Source organism: Heloderma suspectum, chromosome 6 (genome assembly GCF_057233095.1).
Source record: "Heloderma suspectum isolate Gila_16-S chromosome 6, 16-S_ref, whole genome shotgun sequence".
NCBI classification, from domain to species: domain Eukaryota; kingdom Metazoa; phylum Chordata; class Lepidosauria; order Squamata; family Helodermatidae; genus Heloderma; species Heloderma suspectum.
The window spans coordinates 120915875-120938350 of record NC_139463.1 but is presented as its reverse complement, the minus strand read 5'-3'; the positions used below and the strand labels follow the sequence as shown (position 1 = coordinate 120938350).

The 22476-nt window shown below is 43.7% G+C and overlaps 2 protein-coding genes across 2 annotated transcripts in view; both read left to right on the top strand.

The window, feature by feature from the left end:
* The window catches only part of LOC146342917 (vomeronasal type-2 receptor 26-like), a 33020-nt gene extending 11054 nt beyond the window's left edge, over positions 1-21966 (top strand). The window contains exons 6-9 of the mRNA XM_084808075.1: positions 11697-12002; positions 14412-14639; positions 18031-18157; positions 21065-21966. Of these exons, the coding sequence (XP_084664201.1) occupies positions 11697-12002; positions 14412-14639; positions 18031-18157; positions 21065-21966 (1563 nt within the window). The remainder of the gene's footprint in view (positions 1-11696; positions 12003-14411; positions 14640-18030; positions 18158-21064) is intronic.
* Positions 5883-11587, top strand: LOC146342918 (vomeronasal type-2 receptor 26-like). Its single transcript, XM_084807081.1, has 3 exons — positions 5883-6097; positions 10369-10679; positions 11541-11587. Exons 1-3 carry the CDS (start codon positions 5883-5885, stop codon positions 11585-11587), a joined length of 573 nt encoding a protein of 190 aa, XP_084663207.1.
* Positions 21967-22476: the final 510 nt, after the last annotated feature.

Below are 22476 nucleotides of genomic sequence, written 5' to 3'. Positions count from 1 at the left end.
ATCCAAAATTGAAGAGATTGAAAGCACTTTGTGCATGCTCAATGAAACGGCAAATATTTCATGTTTTAGGGGTTATTTATTACAAAGTCTCCCTGCAGTGATATGCAACATAGCATATAACCCTGTGTGTCATCAGCAAAGGTAGGAAGTGGTTCAGTATTACTAACAGCATCTTATGAAGTGGGATGTATCTGAAAACGTCTGCTAAATTATATAAAAAAGTTACTTTTTAAGGTGCCACAAGACTCTTAAATATTATTATTTTTTACTTAAAGTAAAAGTAGGTGTAAGAAAAAATCCAAAATCTATACATGACCATTCATCAAAATAAATTCTGTAAAATGATTCTGAACAAATTACTCAAATTTATGAATGTTTTATTCTTAAACATTTATTTGAGCCAGCCCAACTTGGCAATTCTCCTGATCTTACAGTATACTGTCAGAAATACACAGTGGTATGGCTCTGTACAGTCACAGAAGAAACAAATTTGAATGCACATTTGGAATGTATGTGAGTGTGTGTTTTGCTGGGGGAGGGGGATTTGTATGTTTTGCCTCTAATTTTCTGCTGGTTCATTTTAGCCAAGTAGGTTTAACTTGGAAAGTGGGTCTAACTTTCCTGTTGATATTTATCCAGCATGAAAATGTGGAACCCATCTCTGTTCGTTGTTCCACTTATGAGCAGAACGGACTTCTGGGCTAAGAGGAAAAAGTAAGGAAGAAGACATCTTTGTTACCGACAGTAACACTCATAGCCTAATACTCACTGCAGACAGTGGTAATTATTGTTGGCAGAAAAGCAATACACTCGACGAGGCTGAGCTGTGTGAAATCCTAGTTGAAGGAGCATGCTTTGCCCTGGGTAAATCACACTGGAGACTCTGGGTCAAAGGAATAAGAAAGTTTGCATTTATTGCAGGAAATGTTGCGTAGGAGGGTCCCCAACTCAAGATGCAGGGAGACCAAAAGAAATGTCTCCTTTCTGAAAGGCAAGAGCATGAAGAAAGAGGAAGGAGGAAGTAAGGTCAGCAATCCTACAATCAGGGGAATTGCTAGATTCTTAAAAGATCCAGGGCACAGGCCCATAACACAAATTTGCATATATATCAAGTCTAAGCTCGAGCACACACACACACACACGTGTGTGTGTGCGCGCAAATGTGGTGTTCCTGTGGTGTGTATGTGTGTGTACAGATTACATGACATACCTAAGAAGTGTGCACTGACCCCACACCCCACGTCAACTCAGACCCTGATTCAGTGCTTTGGAAAACAGCCCGCTTCTGCTGAGGCCAATTTGTAGTCGGTCCACTTCAGCTCAGCACCAAACCTGAGTCAAGGCTTGGAAAAATGAGCCTTTATGCTTCCTGTTGACTACCATGGGAAATTAGAAAAACCACCACCACCACCACCACCACCTGTAACTTTTTTCCCCCCTCTTGGTCAGATCTGGATGATAATTTCAGGCATAGTAGCCCCATAGATGGGGATTACACCTGCCCAACGTCAGAAAAAATAAAATAGGTGCAGGGTTAACATTTTGAATTTCTTTTAAAGGGAACTGCCAATAACATTTTTGTTCCTTGGAAGAACTGGATAAAAAATTCAGGCTCAGAGGACATCATGACTGCCAAATTTCAGAATGATAGCTACAGGGTTTTTTGTGCAAGGGTAGCCTTGACATTTTGAGGTCTCCAAAAGAGGACATATCTCCCTATCTTCCTTATGGACCATTGTTCTGAAACAGACAGCCTAGACGTGTCCCTAAGAAAGAAAGCAGCAAAGTTTCAGAAAGATAGGTGCAGCAGTTCGTGTGGAAGGGGGGTTTATTTCTTTTATTTCTTTATTTAATTTCTATACCGCCCAATAGCCGAAGCTCTCTGGGCGGTTCACAAAATTGAGTTCCCCAATTTGGGAGAGGGAGTGATTTGCTTTTCCTTCCCTCCCCCCCAAATGGTTTTTGGGTAAGTTTGTATAAACATGCACAGGTCATTAGAGGTGTGTCCCCCAGGTAAGAAACCTACAAAGTTTCTGAAGGGTATACATGCATGCAAATTTAGAATTACTAGAATTTATTTACATTTCACCAATGTTAGCAGCAGGGAAACATGGGTGGGAAGGTGCTATTGCACTCATGTCCTGCTTGTGGGTTTCCCGTGGGGATCTGGTTGGACACTGTGTGAACCGAATGCTGGGCTAGCTAGATGAACCTTGGTCGGATCTTCTTATGTTCTTAAGTATAAGGTGCCTCTGAGAATATGCAGAATGCTCTTCTTTCACCACTGAGCATTTACATTCTCCCCCTACCAATTCTATTCTCCTCCATGCAACCATTTCTCCTCATCCTACCATCCTCCAGCAGCTCTTCATAAAAACAGATGCCTTGTTTTGTGCAACTTCCCTCTACTTCCACCTTGTTATGCACAAGCTCTCATTGTATCTTCCTCCCCATAACTTCATTTGTGCCAAGACTTCACCAGGATTCAGCCAATGAGTCTTGTTTTTCAAAATCAAAACTAGGTCTAAGTTATGGATAAACTCGAAGCATGTACTAAAAGCCTTTCCCTCACCCCTGAAGCTAGAGTTCATGAAAAATGGGGGGGGGGGGGAACCACACAAAAACAAAACAAAATAGAAAACACACACACACGAATGACAAAACATGATTCGGACTGAGCTGAAAGGGTAGTCAATTCATTAGAATTGGGTAGGCACTGTATTAAGCCTGCAGTACCATGCTCACAACTCAGGACCTATTTCTGTGTAAACCTTCAGAACATCCGGGTGCAAAACCCCCCTGCAAAAGTAACTTGTGCTGGAATCCTATGCACAAGTTACTTTTGCAGGGAGGTTTGCACCCGGATGTTCTGCAGGTTTACACAGAAATATGCACACTTTCCTGAGGTTAAGCTAGGGATGGCGGAGAATTTCTCCCCGAAACTTCGGGGGGCCGAGCGCCAACGTGTTCGGCCCACCGAACAAGTTTCGGGGAGAAATCCTCCGCCCCCCCGCCCCCCGCCCCCCCCCCGGGACGGGACTTACCTTCCCTGAATGTCCCTCCTGGCGGCGGGTCCGGCTGGCGGTTCATCCGGTGTTCGAGCGGGGCGGGAGCGGCAGCCGGTCTTTCGACCGGCTGCTGCCCCTGCCATTGCAATGAAAGAAAAAAAAAAACACGTCCCCTGATAGGCTACGTGACGATTCACGTAGCCTATCACGGCAAGATTTGCAAAGTCAGCCGTGATAGGCTACGTGAATCGTCACGTAGCCTATCAGGGGACTTTTTTTTTTTTTTTACTTTCGTGTTCGCGGCCGGGCGAGGCGGGAAGCCTCCTCCCCGGCCTGAATTTCGGCCGGGCGAGGCGGGAAGCCTCCCCCCCCCGGCCTGAACTTCGTGGGGGGAGCAGCGAAGCGCTCCCCCCCACCGCGAAAAAGCTGCGAGAAAAGGTAAGCGACTTTCGTTCACCCCTAGGTTAAGCCTCATTAAACATAACAGGGCTTCTGAGTAGGCATGCATAGGATTGTATAAATGAGCAGTATTTATCTCCCCTATACTTAAAAAAACAAACAAACCAAAACCTATTTTTATGGAAGCTTTCTGTTCATAGAAACATAGGAAACTGCCTTATATTGAGTCAGACCCTGGGGCCATCTAGCCTAGTATTGTCAACACTGACTGGCAGCAGCAGGTCTCCAAGGTTTTAGAGAGGATTATTTGCTAGCCCTACCTGGAGAAGCTGGAGGTTGAACCTGGGACCTTCAGTGTGCCAAGCATGTGCTCTACCACTGAGCTGCAGCCCTTCCTATTGGATAATGGTGACTGACAAACAAAACAGCCCCAGATTTGTTTCTCTGTAACCATGTGAACCCACTTTTCTCAAAGACTTGACTGAGGAGTAGGGGTGGACGAAAGGCACTTACCTGTCGTCGAAGGACGTTCGCGGTGGGGGGGAGGCACTTCGTTGCTCCCCCCGTGAAGTACAGGCCGGGGGGGAGGCTTCCCGCCTCGGCCCGGCTGAAATTCAGGCCGGGGGGGAGGCTTCCCGCCTCGGCCCGGCCGAAATTCAGGCCGGGGAGGAGGCTTCCCGCCTCGCCCGGCCGCGAACGCGAAAGGTTTTTTTTAAAAAAAAACACGCCCCCTGATAGGCTACATGATGATTCACGTAGCCTATCACGGCTAGATCTGCAAAGTCAGCCGTGATATGCTACGTGACGATTGACGTAGGCTATCACGGCTGACTTTGCAAATCTAGCCATGATAGGCTACGTGAATCGTCACGTAGCCTATCAGGGGGTGTTTTTTTTTTTCTTTGATTGCAATGGCGGCGGCAGCAGCCGGTCGAAAGACCGGCTGCCGCTCCCGCCCCGCTCGAGCACCCGCCGAACTGCCGGCCGGACCCGCCACCGGGAGGGACATTCGGTGAAGATAAGTCCCATCCCGGGGGGGGGTGCGGGGGGGTTCAGAGGATTTCTCCCCGAAACTTGTTCGGGGGGCCGAACACATTGGTGCTCGGCCCCCCGAAATTTCGGGGAGAAATTCTCCGCCATCCCTAGTGAGGAGAAGGAGAAAAACAAACCCTCTTGTCTGTTGGTATAAAGTCAAATTGTTCAGAACTTATCTTGCCCACTGAAGAGAATTCTCTTGAAGAATTCCCCAAGATATGCTCTGGATGGAATGTTGAAGAGAAAGAAATAACAGGATATGGGAGGGAAGAAAAAAAGAAGAATGGTGATTGGAAATGTGTGTGTGTGTGTGTGTGTGTGTGGAGAATTACCTAAGTCAAGTGGCTCCTTTGAGAGAGGTAGCACTTCAGAGGAATTTAGGAGGCTGTGGAGGGTTTGTAAGGATTGCATGTACTTAAATTCGGGATGGACACAAGCCCATCTCCGCCCTATGTGGACCTCACTGTCTGAAATGTGGCAGGTTCAGTCAGCTCCATAGGGTCTGCCAGGTCTCCAAATTCTATGCACTTATGTGGAAGAACAAAAACATTATAGCTCTTTGCTTGGACAGGTTTTATTGAAATATATATATATGTGTGTGTGTGTGTGTGTGTGTGTGTGTGTAGCACAAAAGCCACTGGGCCTAACTGTCTGAAATTTGGCAGGTTAAAAGCTCTACAGGAGCTGCCAGGTCTCTGAATTTCATGTATTTATTATACAAACTAAAAGTGATAAGGCCTTTTCTGTTTTCCAATGCAAGTCAACCGGGAAATGTAAAAAAAAAAAAAAAGCTATTAGGACAGGTCAAAAGATCCAGGGCCCATGTCAAAGTGTGCCTTCTATAACAACACCCCTGCCTAAGATTATCAGTCTACTATGGGAAGGAAGGTCAGCACAGATCAGAGGATAGTCTAGGAAGATTGGAGGTCCTCTCTCTGTCTAATCCCTTTCCATGCAGACACTTCTGGCTTTCTTGCTTTTTCCTCTTTGAAGCTAGCTGAGTAGCACCCACACTTCCAACAATTATTAGCCTCTGCAATTATCCAGATCATTGTAATTTGTTCACATGTCCCAAACTCCAGTAGCTTTTCAGATGAAAATAGCAAATAAGCAGTAAGCAGCTTTACAACTCTTCTAACCCCCCCCCCCCCCCGGTGCTATTGAAAGTTGGGAGCAGACATTGGTACAAGCTCTCTCAGTGTGACCTCTGTCCGTTCTCCCTCTACCACCCATTTTCATTTTATTGGGAATACTTTAACTTGGAGTGGCTAGTTAATATTCTGGGTCTTGTTGATTCTAAAACTAAGGCAAATACAGTTCTATTTGAGAGTCAGATTGGCAGAACCAGGCACTATCCATTGTAAGGTGTTTAAGTCAAACAATCACCAGGGATGGACACAGAAGAGTCTGCAGCTAGAGAGAGATTTTACTGCTGCCAAGATGTTGTGGCTCTTGACATTGCTGCTCTCGCTACCTCTTATTGTGAGCAAAGTAAATGTTTTGGATTGTCCTGTGACTGATCCCCTCCCTGTTCCACATGAATGGTACCAGGCAGGTCATCTCCTCATAGGCGGGATTGCTTCTCATATTCTGTATGTTTCCCTTGTGGTTTCCTTAAAGGAACATCCTTCTCAGGAGCTGTTTGAGGTTCCAAAGTAAGAATCCCCACCACCACCACCACCACTTCTGCACTGTGTGAGCTTTCACAGATCACAAATCCTAAGGCATTGTTTATACAACTGTACAACTGAAAGGATGCTCAGAACAGGATTAAGTAGCTTCCTCAACTCCTTCTCAATTGCGTTCTGATTCATGTGCATCTATTCTGTTCAGTGTTGATGTGGATTCTCCCATTCTGAGAGTGCTTCCTATTTTAGAAAGTAAGATCCAAGAGAGATTAACAGTGTAATCCTATATACACTTTCCTGGGAGTAAGCCCCATTGAACTCAATGGGGCTCACTTCTGAGTAGACATGTACAGTATTGCACAGTTAGTTTATGTTGATTTTTTTTTTTGCACCATATTTGCATGTTGCTACAGATATGTACAAGACACATTCTGTTCAGTACAGCCACTGGCAAGTGAATGCAAATAATTGTAATAATCTGAAAGTTTGAGTACAGTAACAAATAAAACTAAATGCTATATGAATGTGCAAATAGACAGAAATGCTGGGTGAATATGTGGAAAAGAAACCATTGCAAAATTTCATGAATAGACAATCAGATTTCAAACAAACCTTTAAAGATCTTTTTAAAAGACTGGTCAAGGTATGTGTTTGGATGGAAGGAGTTGTGAAAATGTGTCCAAATAACCAACATTAGTGCTAAAGATCTTCTGATACATTTGTACTTGTTTTGCAAAGTATTGATTTTTTTTTCATATTAATAATCTGGGATTAGAAATGAATTCAAGACTCACTGTTGGCTATATGCTTACTTTTCTGGATTTAGAATTGGACTTCCCTAATTTATTTAGGATGCACTATTTTCCCCTTTCCTGTGCCTTTTCTATGAAACCATAATTCATTTCAAGATTTTCCCATCACCTTCTTTTCAGCTGTAGTTTTCCTGCAATATTCCACCAGGTCATCTTCTGTCTCCCCTTTTAAACAACTGTGCTTTCTCCATCCTATTCTTTTTCCTGAGAATAATTGCTCTCCATTATTCTCTGTCATGGTGAGTTTTACTTCCATATGGTAATGTCTTCCTTGAGACATCAGAATGTTTGCACACCTTACTCTCAATATTAGATTTCTTACTGCATCTTGCACTGATTTCTGAGCCTCTTTTTGCACAATGTTCTTACCTTTTTCTGCTGAAGACTATGGGTAGAACCAGACTTAGTCATACTAAGAGTAGACTCATTGAAATCATGTCTAATTTAAGTCCCTTTGATTTATATAGGTCTACTCTAACTAAGTCTTGATCCAAACCTACATCTTGCCAATTTAATATGTACTTGATTTATGTTTTGAATATTTATCCCTAATACTGCAATTTGATTTCATCATTTGTTTGTCTGATAACCTTCTCCATAGAGATGGTTAATGGCAAAAGGGTAGCCTGTAGCATGAAAATGTTTGTTTTTATGAAAGTATTTCTGAAAGGGGTTCATAGCGTCATGAAATACTTTGCTAAAGGCATACTGGGAACAATTGTACCAGCCAATGTGCATCTTTCCTATGCAACACAGGACATTGCATGCCTATTCAGAAATATGCATGGCCAGATCACTCTGTTTCCATTCCATGATACTTTTGCATTTGCTTACCCATCAGTCCATTCTATCCCATTCTAGGGGCAGATTAGGGGTGGATCAGGAGAGGGTTTTCCCCAAACACACCACCACCACCACCAAGAAGAGAAATACTATGCCAGCACTAGAACTGATGTAGTTTTCTTTCCGAACCAATGAGAGATGAGTGTTGTTGTTGCTGTTGTTGTTTTGAAGAAAGGGAGAAAAACCCCACCCCACCATCTTTTGCCCAGTGCAAGTCCAAAAGTTCCCCCAAACCTTCATAGGAGGTCTGTCCTTCCCAGGTAATTACATTTAGGATTGCAGGCTGTCTCCACCCCTCCATAGGTTAAAAGCTATGCACCCACAGATAATATACAGAACCAGATGCTCTTTCAGCAACAGTTGAATATGGCATTGAGTCCATGAACTGTAGCTTAAGATTGTAACACAGGATGAGTGCTGAGCATGGCACTGTGAAAGAGAATTAGGAACATCTCTGGGGCATTAGTTCATTTCTGCTACAAAGTTCATAAGTGACAAAGTGGGGAAGAAGTAACTGATGGGCCATAGCTCAGTGGTAAGAGCACATGCTTTGCATGTAGAAGGTCCCAGATTCCCAGCATCCCCAGGTAGAGCTAGGAGAGAAGCCCTTTCTTGAAACCCTGGAGAGGCACTACCAGTCAAAGTTGACAATAGTGGGCTACATGGACCGAGACTCTGACTCAATTTAAGGCAGCTGCCTATTTTCCCAAGTTCCAGAAACAGTCAGACTGGGGGGAAGGAAAGAAGATGCTACTGCTTCTCTCTTTCCTGGTTTTTCCTACACCTCCTCAGGAACTCTGTCTCTGCCTCTTCACATTTTCTTCAAAAGCTCCCCTTACCATCTCTCTCTTTCCTTTTGCAGGGTTCCCTCAGCATCCCCCTACAGTGACTCATCAGGGTCGAAAAGGGCTGATACGTTGACATTCCACCAGAGTGCTGCATTCACACTGCATTCGATTCTCCATCCCATCCTGCAAATATGAGCTTATGAATCTCATAGGCTACAATGGGGTCAGGGGGAAAAAATCACACTTTTTCCAAAACCTACAAATACCTTATACTTCTTCTAGGGAAAAAGGACATATTGCAACTCCTCCCATGTCATCTAATGTGACAGTCTGTTTTCCAAAAGATGCTGTAGAAACAGAGAAATGTTACTACAAATAAACCACACATAGGTCTATGGGGGGGGGGATAACAGACAGTACCTGTCAAACGGCTAGTGGGCACTCATTAAACTCTTATAAATAAGCAATTTCTTGTCCTTTCTACCTCAAAATTGGCATGATCCATCCTCAGCCCCACCTTCCCTACATGCCGTATCACTGGTTGAAGGGAGGGAACTGACTGTGGACACAAATGGCATCCAGGACGCCATTTGCAGCCGTAAAGGCCTTAGTTTAAGGTAAATGCAGCCATTTATGGCTGCAGTTACCTTAAACTAAGGCCTTTATGGCCACAAATGGCATCCTGGATGGATGCCATTTGCATCCACAGTCACTTCCCTACTACCAGCGATAGCACATGGCGGCCGTATCACTGGCAATCCAGAGCTGGAGGATCCGGCTGAAGAGGATTCCTCCTGGAGACAGGGGTAAGTCTTCAGTTCCACCACAGACTCCAGGGTGTCTTCCGTTCCACACAGACCTCTAAAGAATCCCGCCTCATTGGAGTCTGTGGTGGAATTCTCCCCCATCCCTACCCTACACTGCCATATTTCAGATGAGTCTAGGGATGTTAGAGAATTCCACCACAGATCCCAGGGAGACCAAATTCCAGTGAATTCAGCCCCCTGGAATCCGTGGCAGAATGGAGCAACCCGCCCCACCACCCTGCGAAAGCCCCACGAAATGGAGCCTACCTGGCTGTGGCTCCGGTGGTGGCGGCTCCAGCGGAGGTGGCGGTGGCAGGTCTTGTGGCAGCAGCAGCTCCGGCGGCTCCAGCCGCTGCTGGGCTGCGGCTGCAAATGGTGGCTGCTACGCTGGCTGCCATTTGTGTCCCTGGCAAGCCATGATAGGCTACGTAAGTATCTACATAGCCTATCATGGCTCAGAGCAGGGACGCAAATGGCATAGCAGCCGCCATTTGCATCCCCACTTTTGCCGTGATAGGCTACGTAAATATTTACATAGCCTATCACGGGTCAGCGAAGGGATGCAAATGGCGGCTGCTACATCGGCCGCCATTTGTGTCCGCAGACATGCTGTGTGGATGCACCTGGCTGGCGGCTCCGCAGAGTCACCACGGAGCGGAGCCGGCTGGGGTAGGATTTCGGGGGGAGGGACGGAGCGCTTCCCCCCCACCATGAATGTCACCCTTCGAAAAGGTAAGTGACTTTCGTACATCCCTAGATGAGTCCACTGAGCTGTTTTCTCAGTATACGCCACATAATATACTTCACTCATTTCTGATTATGGTGGCAGAACACAATTCGGCTGATTCACCAATAACATAGGGCCACTACAGTGCCCTATAATTTATACTGAATAAGAATATGTTTATAAGCTCAGAAATATCCATCACAGATGATATGATGACCTTATATCTAAACTGGGAATTATGGGAATTATCAGAATTATAGCATAACAGCTTCAAAGCATTGTAGAATTAACTTCTGAAATAGTACATTAACTCTATTGGCAGTGTGGTGACAAAATTCTACCAGCATGTCCTTGCCTTGGCATTTGCTGTAAATGAGATTAACAAGAATCCCAAGATCTTGCCCAATGTCACGCTGGGTTTCCACATCTATGACAGTTACTATGATTTAAGGATGACTTATCGGACTACCTTAGATTTGCTCTTCAAATCTCACAAGTTTGTCCCCAACTGCAAATGTGACACCCAGAAAAAGCTTATAGCCATCATTGGGGGACTTGGAGCTGATACCTCCTTCCATATGGCAGACATCTTAGGTCTCTACAATATTCCACAGGTAGGTTATATGCATAAGGGTGAGGGATTTTTCCAAACTAAGTTCTTGTCTTGTCATTTTGTGAGAGATGTGACTCAGGACAGAAAAAAACCAAAAAAACCAAAACTCCATCATATTCCTATAACTAGATAAAATTCCACCAGAAGTTGTCCTTGACTTTAACTTTCCCTGAACCTACAGATTCCTTTAAGAAATATGTGTTGCATAAACAGTCACATGCACACATTATGGGGAGCAGGGGAGGGGTTCTAGATCAGTAGTAGAGCACATATGCTTTGTGTGCAGAAGGTTCCAGGTTCAATCCCCAGCATCTCCTGGCACGGCTCAAAACAAATTGAGTCTTAAAACATGAACAGCCACTACCAGTCAATGTTGACAGTAGTAGCTGGATGCCATATAAGACAGCTTGTGGTTTTCATATGCTATAGGCTTCTCCTAAGTAACTCTACAATGTCTGTATGTTTTCTTTTAGCTCACGTATGGCTCGTATGCCCCAGAGGAGCTTCATACAAAGCAGATTCCATCCTTTTATCGCATAGCCCCAAATGAAGCCCTTCAGTACAGGGCAATTCTCCAGTTGCTTCACCATTTTGGATGGACCTGGGTAGGGCTTTTTGCTGTGAATGATGACAGTGGAGACCATTTCTTGAAGGCCCTGGAGCCATTGCTTTCTGAGAATGGAATCTGTTCAGCCTTCACAGCAAGAATCCCACAACAAGCATATTTGGATTTGGATGCTATTTATGAAGTTAATGCTATAGTCTCAAACATTTATGTGCATTTCACAGATAATAAAACTAGCATATTTATAATCTATGGAGAATCTTTGGCCATTATATGGCTGAGAACATTCATTTTTCTGGGGGTTCCTGAAAATAAGGGAAATACATCAAACAGAAAATTGTGGATTATGACAACCCAGATTGATTTCATAATAACAGGCCTTCAAAGAGGCTGGGACTTCAGGCTTTTACAGGGTTCCATTTCCTTCACACTTCACTCAGAAGATCTTGTAGGGTTCAAGAAATTTGTTCAGGTCATCAAACCAGATTGGACACAAGGAGATGGTTTTCTCAAGGACTTCTGGGAGCAAGCATTTGACTGTATTTTGCCAAATCCTGTGGTGTCAATGGAAGTTGATGGAATGTGTACTGGGGAGGAGAATCTGGAGTGCCTCCCTATGACTGTTTTTGAACCACTCATGACTGGCCACAGCTACAGCATCTACAATGCCATCTATGCTGTGGCTCATGCTTTACAAGCTATGTTCTCATCTAGATCGAGCCACAGAGCAATGTTGGGGGTAGAAAAAGTTGGACTTCAAGAACTGCAGCCTTGGCAGGTAATATCTCTACCATGTGATATGTTAATGTCAATGGACATCTTAGTACATGACGAGACCATATCCAGCTCTCTGCTCCATGAATCTGGTAGAAAGCTGTTGTACACTTTATTCATTGACAAAGTTTTGTGGGTGTCCTCCATAATTAGTTCATGAAAAGAAGTTCAGTCTTCCACTCTTCCATTATCACTTCTCTTATCTTCAACCATGTCAAAATAGATCAGTTTTTTTTATACTGGACCTTTGTTAGATAAAAGTGCATAAACACTACTGGCAAGTTAAGCCGCCGATGATGCAAACCTCCCAGAGTGTCGGCTATCGGGCAGTATAGTAACTAAATGAAATAAATATGATGATGATGTGGGTTTTCTGGAACACACTGGTTTTTGAACACTTTCCTAAAATGTTTGAAATCGGATTTAGCAGGTTTATCTGACTTACACGTAAGAACATAGGAACACAGGAAGCTGCTTATACTATTCAGACTGTGGTTCCATCTAGCCCAGTATTGTCAACACTGCACTGACTGGCAGCAGGTCTCCAGGGTTTCAGGCAGGATTCTGTCCTTGCCTTACCTGGAGAAGCCAGGGATTGAACCTGGGACCTCCTGCATGCAAAGTATGTGCTCTATCACACTGAGCTATGGCCCCTCCCTCTGCCTGTTCTTTAGACAAAACTGAAGAACTATTCCAGGTTTATTTGATGTGCCATATAAATACCTCAAATATGACCCCCTCCCCAATAGCTTCTCTCTCTCTCTCTCTCTCTCTCTCTCTCTCTCTCTCTCTCTCTGATCAAATCAATAATGTGTGCTTTGTGTGGTTGTTATATTTGTTATGTTCTAACCAACTGAAATTGTTTATTTGGTAAATGTTTTTATTAGAAGGTTTGTAAATATTTTGAGTTCCAACTACTCAGTATAGCATATACTTCCCTTGCATTGTGTGTATTGGTGGGAGTGGGGAATGAAGGCATTGAAATATATTAACTTCCTAATTTTGGCATGCCTGAACAGCTGGACTCATAATAAGTCTGTTTCCCAAGGACATTCATCTGAAAATAATAATAATAATAATAATAATAATAATAATAATAATAATAATTTGATTTTAGGCTTGACTTATATTGTATCCATTCCAGTTTCCAGTTTGATTAATTTTATTAAGCAATGTATTTCTAAAACACAATTGTTGTCCCCACATCACAGAAAATTGCTTCTACATCTCACCATGAAGAATCTAGTAGGTTCTTAATGCCACTGTCCTTGCAGTGTTTTGAAATGGAACAAGGACAGTTCACAGGTTCATAAAGGACAGCTAAGGCTGGAGATGATGGGAATTGTAGTCCTCACACATTTGGAGGGCGCCAGGTTGCAGAAGGCCATGACCATTATGCATGTGCCTGAGTTTGTGATGTTGCTGTAAGCTGCTCACTTAGCTTATTATTCCAGTGAAAGGGAACAAAAGAACTCAAATGACAAATAGAGTTTCAAATGTAGAAGCCTGATTAAGACGTGTGTGCGCGTGCATGTGCGCGTGCATGTGTGTGGATACCTGTAGGGGAAAAAAATGCTTAGATAAATAATTAAGCTGATTAGGAGAGGGAAGTGTAATGTAATACAGAAGGGGAGAGTAAGGGAACACTGATGGAAGTTATTATAGGCCAGAAATATTAGGTTATCCAACACAAATCATGACATGCTCCATATGTATGATCAAGGCACGCTATAATCCCTTATAAGGACATTCCAATCTACAAAGTTGTGTGTTATATGATCTGAAATATGGGGCTGTGTTTATTTCAAGATGAAGATGGCCCATCAGGTCACCTGGGTCTTGGAGCTAGTGGCTAACACACACACACACACACACACACACACTGGTATGGGTCCTAGAAGGAGAAAGAGGTCCAAATGACCTCTGCTTAGTTGGAGAACTGGATGGCTGCAAGGACTAAATTAAGGAATAGTAAGAACTTCTGCTATGTAATGCTTAACATATATGGGGAACAGAGATATATATTTGATTCAGCTTCCTCTACTGACCGCATGTGTTCGAAGCAATATGCTGAAAACTGAGTAATTTCTAATAAAGCTGGTTTGTGTGATTACAAATAAAGTCTGTTTTATGTACCACATTCTGTTTGTGGCTGCAAATTACCAATGGACTGGCAGAATCTCCTGTTGTGAAAGTCCCCAACAAAACAGTAGCAATCCTATACTTGGAGCCTGGAAATCCAGGGAACTGGGAATTTTAAGTCCTCAGCCGTTGCAAATATAGCTGTATATCTGAGATGAGATGAAATTACTTATCAGCAAGGAAATGTTTTATGTGTTTGTTTGGTAGATCTCAGCACAAAGATTCCAATATATTGTGTTATCTTTTTGCTTTTTTTTTCTCTTTGAACTAGCTCCACCCATTTCTTCAAGGCATTTCATTTAACAACTCAGCTGGAGAAACCATGTCCTTTAATGATAATTGGGAAATGGGAGGTGGATTTGACATCATGAACATGGTAGCATTCCCCAATAATTCCTTACAGAGAGTGAAAGTTGGAAGGGTAGATCCAAAGGCTCCTCAAGGAAAAGAATTCATCATTAATGCAGATATTATTGTGTGGCACAGAGGTTTTAACCAGGTATGGATTCTTGGATTTTCTTGGGGTCTCTCTGTTTTCCAGATGACATTCTTGAGTTGCATTAATTAGGGATGGTGTGGGCATCTGGTTGGGGCTCAAAGCTCAGTGATTTCTCACTGGCTTGGACCCCTGGATGCCAGTCCACTGATCCCCTCACTTGCCTGACTTGGCCACCCACTCCCTCGCTGAACCGCCATTTTGAGTAAAAATGGAGGTTCAGACTCTTTCATAAATAAATAACCACTTACACAAATGGCAGCTGTGAACTGGTGATGTATAGAACATTACAGGGCTAAATGGACCATTTAGGCCCATAATGTTGTGTAAATGCCCCCCTTAAGACCATCATTTGCGTAAATGGTTATTTGCACAAAATGACGGCTTGGTGAGGGAGTGGGCAGCTGCATGAACCACTCACCTGTGTACTGCTTGGGGGCTCATTGTGCTGTGCAACCTGTGGGGGTCAGCCAAGTGGTGCGGGGGGTGAGCTTTGGTGAGTTCACCCATTCCTCACATTAGTTTCCTTTTTTCTGCATAACCTGATCTTGTTGTGAATAATCAGGCCTTATAATTAACTCAGTGCTAGCTAACATATTCAAAAGGTAGAAGTAACACTAAAGTGTGGAATTACCTCTATTCCTTGCAACTATTTTCTGTACAAGACAAGAGCATCATAGTGAATATTTAACATGCATTGTTTACATATGCATTGTTTACATTTTCTGTGGGATATGGTACTGGGAGAAATAGCCAAGTTCTTTGCTGCAGGTTAGCATTTGAACAATGTGTTGGATCCACATTTATGCATGTGGCATGGGGTGGTGGAAATGGGATTCTTGGCCACCTCTTCTCCACAGCAGCCCCTCCAGCCTTCAGAAGGTACTGCACAAAGGGATGGCCCCACTGCTGAATGGGGTAGACTATGGTGCAGGAGCTGAGATGGTGGAGAAGAATCCCTGAAAACGGAATGCACTTTATGTGAGTTAAGGAGGAGGTAGCAGTGCTATCTTGCGTATAAGTCTATGGGCATTCGCTGCCCATCACCATGTTTTTTAAATGAACAGACAAACAGGCCTGGGTAAGTGGTGGGCTGCTCACTGAGCGGGGGGGAGGGGGCTTGACTGCAGCCCGGAGGGCCAGTGAGTGGGGGGAGAGTTTGGCGGGCACCCAGAGCTGGGATGGGTTTTCACATCCCTAGCTAGACAAAGCTAAGAATAATGGCAGAGTCCGGTTGCAGGCTTCAGCTCTGGTTTACTGCCAGCTCAGGCCCCTGGACTGGAGCCTGCGGACCGCCGCGCTTGCCCGACTTGGCACACGCCGATTCGGGCAAGCACGGAAGGCCCCGTTCCTCCTCCGAGCCGCCCTTGGCAGATGTAAAGAGGCCCATTTACACAGCTTTACAGGTGCAAGTGCTCTAAATGGACCATTTTACGCCTTCAGTTGGCATTAATAGGACTCTTTACAGCTGTCAGCCCCTCGCACTCTCCTTGCAAAGAGGGAGAGTACGAGGGGGCGCTACCACCACCACTGAGCACCCGCGCCTCTCCCTGCCGGGCACCACACCAACAGAAGGAGGCGCGGTTGATCAGTAGCGGTGGTCCCTTGTGCTCTCCTTCCTTGCAAGGAGCGTGCAAGGAGCTGACAGCTGCAAAGAGTCCTATTAATGCCAACTGAAGGCTTAACTAAAAACCCAGATAAACTTGTTTAAGCAGCCAGAAATACAACGGGAGGAACACTGGCATCGCAGGAAGACTATACACAAAAGCTAGACCTGGCTGTGAGTCTCCACATTTCATTTCAGATCTGCACAAAATTCTGCACGGTTTGGAGAATGTGGATAGATAAGAGATATTTTTTTTCTCCCTCTCTCATAATGCTAGAACCCGGGGTCATCCCATGAAGCTGATTGGTGGGAGATTCAGGACAGAGAAAAGGAAGGACTTCTTCACGCAGCACATAGTTAAGCTATAGAATTCGCTACCACAAGAAGTAGTGATGGCCACCAGTTTCATATAATCATAGAATCATAGAATAGTAGGGTTGGAAGGAGCATACAAGGCCATCGAGTCCAACCCCTGCTCAATGCAGGAATCCAAGTCAGAGCATCCCTGACAGATGGCTGTCCAGCCTCGTCTTGAACGCCTCCAGTGTGGGAGAGCCCACCACCTCCCTAGGCAATTGGTTCCATTGTCATATTGCTCTAACGGTCAGGAAGTTTTTCCTGATGTTCAGCCAGAATCTGGCTTCCTGTAACGTGAGCCCATGATTCCGTGTCCTGCACTCTGGGATGATCGAGGAACGATCCTGGCCTTCCTCTCTGTGATAACCTTTCAAGTACTTGAAGAGCGCTCTCATATCTCCCCTCAGTCTTCTCTTCTCAAGGCTAAACAGGCCCAGTTCTTTCAGTCTCTCTTCACAGGGCTTTGTTTCCAGTCCCCTGGGTTCGATGGCTTTAAAAGCGGGTTAGACAAATTCCTGGAGGAAAAGGCTATTGATGGCTACTAGTCCTGATGGCTGTTTATCTGTTTGTTTGTTTATTAATTTGCTTTATTAGCCACCCATCTGGCCGGCTACCCGGCCACTCTAGTTGGCGTACAATGCTAATAACAAATTTACATAATCAACTGAACACAAACCAAAAACATAACAAAACAACACTGCTCTAAAAAACCCCACCCCACCCCAAATGCCTGCCTGAATAACCAGGTTTTTAAAGCCTGGCAGAAGCTCATCAAAGCTACTTCCAGTACCAGAGGCAGTGAGCCTATATATACACCAGTTACTGGGAAACATGGGTGGGAGGATGCTGTTGCACTCATAGCCTGCTTGTGGGTCCCTGGTCGACAGCTGGTTAGCTACTGTGTGAACAGAATTTTGGACTAGATGGACCCTTGGTGTGATCCAGCATGGCTCTTCTTATGTTCATATGTTCTTCTTAGGGTGAAGGGTTAGGGCCTTTGGCTTGAGGTAAAAGAAGTAATTAAAGGCTTGTATTAGCAACAGCGTTTCTTGAGTCCTTAAGAAACATTCTTTTGAAAGAGCTGAAGTAAATATTATTATTCCCTTATGTACACATTGTTGGTTTCATACTTCATCTTGTCTCTGGTTTTGGTGCCAATCCCATGCCTAAGCTTCTTATACCAGGCTAATAGATGTTAAAAGCATTCTAAGAGAACTGGTGGCAGTGGAAAAGGGTCAGCTTGAGGAACCCCGAATTATACTGACAGAGAAATATACGCATTTGCTAGAAATAAGAAAACCTATAGATGGGGTTGTCCAGTGAAGAGCAGTTTCCGCATAGGTGGTAGCGGTGCTGGGAAGAGAACGCCCCACATAAACACACAGGCACACAGATTTCTCCCATCCTAAACTCCTTGTGTGGTTTGGATAGGTGATGCCCATTTCCCTGTGCAATGACTTCTGCCTTCCCGGTTATCAGAAGAAAAGGAAGGAAGGGGAAAAATTTTGCTGCTATGATTGTACTCCATGCCCAGAAGGAAAGATTTCAAACAAGAAAGGTAGGTCATGCTGTTCTCTGATTTTTCGATCACAGAATTTAAATTCAGCTTTTTCTGTGCAATGACCATTTTTACACTTGCAAATTATGCCCAGTAAATTATGCTACCATACCCACATGCTTCAAATACAGTCTTTCTTACATTTCCAGTTCTTTGCACAGGGGACCTTACAAAATTAAGGCCAGAATCCTGTATACACAGGGATCATAGAATCATAGAATAGTAGGGCAGGAAGGGGCCTATAAGACCATCGAATCCAACCCCCTCCTCAATGCAGGAATCCACGTCAGAGCATCCCTGACAGATGGCTGTCCAGCCCACCACCTCCCTAGGGGATTGGTTCCATTGTCGTATTGCTCTAACAGTCAGGAAGTGTTTTCTGATGTTCAGCTGGAATCTGGCTTCCTGGAACTTGAGCCCATTATTCCATGTCCTGCATTCTGGGATGATTGAGAAGAGATCTTGGCCTCTCTGTGACAACCTTTCAAGTACTTGAAGAGCACTATCATATCTTCCCTCAGTCTTCTCTTCTCAAGGCTAAACATGCCCAGTTCTTTCAGTCTCTCCTCATAGGGCTTTGTTTCCAGTCCCCTGATCATCTTTGTTGCCCTTCTCTGAACTCTCTCCACTTTGTCTGCATCCTTCTTCAAGTGTGGTGCTGGACACAGTACTCCAGATAAGGCCTAACCAGTGGTGAGTAGAGGGGAACTAATACTTCCTGGGATTTGGAAACTATGCTTCTATTAATACAGCGCAAAATAGCATTTGCCTTTTTTGCATCCACATCACATTTTGGCTCATATTCAGCTTGTGATCTACAGCAATTCCAAGATCCTTCTCACTTGTAGTATTGTTGAGCCAAGTATCACCCATCTTGTAACTGTGTGTGTATTTGGTTTTTTTTTCTTAGGTGCAGAATTTGGCATTTACCCCTATTAAATTTCATTCTGTTTTTTTTCTGCCCAGTGCTCCAGCCTATCAAGATAACTTTGAATTCTGTTTCTGTCTTCCAGTGTATTAGCTATCCTGCCCAATTTGGTGTCATCTGCAGATTTGATAAGCATTCCCTGTACCTCCTCATCCAAGTCATTAATAAAAATGTTGAATGTAGATTTGTGACTGGTACCTCTAGCTTTTAATCACATTGAACAGTTTTACCAGGGCTCTCCAATCCCTGTGCTTGGAAGGAGAGATGTTAAAATAATACATAACAGCACTGATCTGCTGTTCAGTGCTCTTTGTTAGTACACTCTCCAAGGGGCAAGCTTGATGGAGTCTGTGGGACCCAGGTATTTCCAAGCATTGGGTGCTTGCTTGGAAAATTCTGGATGCTCAAGTCCTTCTACTTCCTCCAGTATAAGCTCTACACGCATCAGCCACCCACCCTGTCCTATTGCACTTTCTGTGAACTTGGTGCGCATTGAGCAGAAAATAAACAAAAATCTAAAAATCATTTATTTATTTATTTATTTATTTCATTTATATCCTGCCTTTTTTTCCTCCTCGAGGAACCCATTTATCATAACTCCATAGCCCCTTCAGCAATCCTTCTAAAATTTTGCAGTTTTCTTACCTAGGGACACCTCTATGACATATCATTTTTATAAAAAAAAAAAATCTGATGGGGAGGTAAGGGAAATGAAGTGCTTACCCCCCCAAGTTTGAACACTTCTCTCTCACATGTACACATGCACACACACACACACACACACACAATGTTTGAACACTCTCCTCCCACCTATCATTCTGAAATGTTCCAGGTTTCTTAAATAGGACCACATTTATGTTGTGTGACATTTTCATAACAATTGCCCACAGGAAACATAGTGGGATAAGCACATCCTAAGCTTCTGAACTCCAAAGGCTGCTTTTGCACAAAGCTCCTTGCACCCACTCATCTTCACCTGGCTGGAGACATCACTGCAAAAAGGGGAACTATCCCTGCAAAGGTCTTCCAATTCTGAGAAGAAGGAGAAGGAGAAGGAGAAGGAGAAGAAGGAGAAATTGTTGTTGAAGTTATGAGAAGTTCCCTGTTTTAGAAAAGGAAAACTTGAAAGCATGTATGAGAAGATTTCATGCCTGAAATTTGGCAGGTGTACTCCCAAATAAGAGAAGACTAAACCTGCAAATTCCACCCAATTCTGGCAAACAAAAACAACCCCCAAAAAACTATAGCTGTGTACTGATTTCCAGTGATAGTCAAAGGGAGGCATAGAGATTTGGATTTCCTAATCAAGATCCATTCCAGATCCAAGTTGAAACAGGTAGCCTCTGAATTGCTTCTAGCCAAGGGGGTTGTTCTGGAGTGCTGACGTGGGATCTCAGCTGAATCTTGTGGTCGGTGCACACGCCTGATTAAAAAGGGGTGCCTTGATATATAAACAGTAAACGTCTCTTTTTTTTTTCATCTAGTCAATATGATCTTATTTAACATTTATTATTTATTTATTACATTTATATCCCACCCTTTTTCTGCCATGGAACTCAAGGTGGCTATATGCAGTTCCCAGGTGGTCTCTCCTCCAAGCACTGACCAGACCAAGACCTGCTTAGCTTCAGCAAAGTGGCTGCCTCATGCGCCTTCCAACCATGCCTGAGACATGTTTGATTTATATGTAGAAAATAAATAATAAACAATATTATTGTATAATTCATAAATAATACAAATACATCACAATTAAGATGTAATAAACCATAACTAATAATAAAAGCTTAATATTATATTTTAGAAACTAACAGAAGGTAACTGTAATTATGATTATCATATTAATACTCATATTTCAGGTAGCTTTAGAAGGCTTTTTTAAAAAAATAGAAAGTCAGCATGAGCAAAAGCTTCCATGTGGGAGGAGTTATCCAAAACCCACACATCAACTGACACTGCCATTTGACCTCTCTATTTTTCAGATATGGATGACTGTTTCAAATGCTCAGAAGATTTATATCCAAGCAAGGACAAAGATAGATGCATCCGCAAGACTACTAGCTTTCTATCATATAAAGAGCCTTTAGGGATTAGTTTATCTACTGTTGCTGTTTGGTTTTCTCTGATAACAGCTTTGGTGTTAGGAACTTTTATTAAACACAGAGATACCCCCATAGTCAAAGCTAACAACCGGGGCCTCACTTACACTCTCCTCATTTCTCTCCTACTTTGCTTCCTCTCTTCCTTGTTATTCCTCGGAAAGCCTGGGAAAGCGACCTGCCTTCTCCGACAACCAACTTTTGGCATCATCTTCTCAGTGGCTGTTGCTTGTGTGTTGGCCAAAACCATCACTGTGGTTGTAGCTTTCATGGCCACCAAGCCAGGTTCCAGCATGAGGAAGTGGGTGGGAAAAAGACTGGCCACCTCCATTGTCCTTTACTGTTCTCTTGTTCAAGCCAGTATTTGCACTGTATGGCTGGTGACCTCTCCTCCATTCCCTGATACAGACATGCAGTTGCTAAATGAAGAAATCATTGTGCAATGTAATGAAGGGTCAGTTGCCCTGTTTTACTGTGTCCTGTGCTACATGGGCCTCCTGGCCATCACTAGCTTGATTGTGGCCTTCCTGGCCCGCAAATTACCTGACAGTTTCAATGAAGCAAAGTTTATTACATTCAGCATGTTGGCATTTTGCAGTGTGTGGATCTCCTTTGTTCCCACCTACCTGAGCACAAGAGGCAAAGACATGGTGGCTGTGGAGATTTTCTCCATCTTGTCCTCTAGTGCTGGATTACTGGGCTGCATCTTTTCCCCTAAATGCTACATCATTGTGCTGAGGCCAGAGCTGAACAGCAGGGAGCAACTAATTAGGAGAAAGAATTAAAATAATATGTTGTGTTTCCTCCTATTATAGCATTATGTGGGTAGTCCAAGGCTTTTAGGAGCAAAGAAGTTACCATAACATTAATTACAGAACTGTATTTAAAGTTAAGCCAGTGTCTCCTAAGTTTCTGTCACTGCTCCAACTCCCTGCCAGCCCATCTGGAACTGCCTGTCTTATTAAGTGTCACCAGGTCCGAGGCTTGTGATTTTTTTTTTTTTTTTTTGGCATTTAAATGAACCAAACAGGGAAGAGCTGTGGTGTTCTTTGCCATAGGTGCCAGGTTCATAACAGGAAAGTAATGCACAGAATGGGATGGAATGAGAAAGAAATCAAACAAAACAATATTAAGAAAAAAGAATGAAATGGAACAGAACAGAACAGAACAGAACAGAACAGAAGCATGTCTAAGAGAGGAGAGCTGCATACCAGAATCACTGGAGAGCAGGTACCCGGAAAGAGACAAATAATGTAGAACAAGAGAAGTTTCCCCTCTACTCTTCTCTCCTTAAC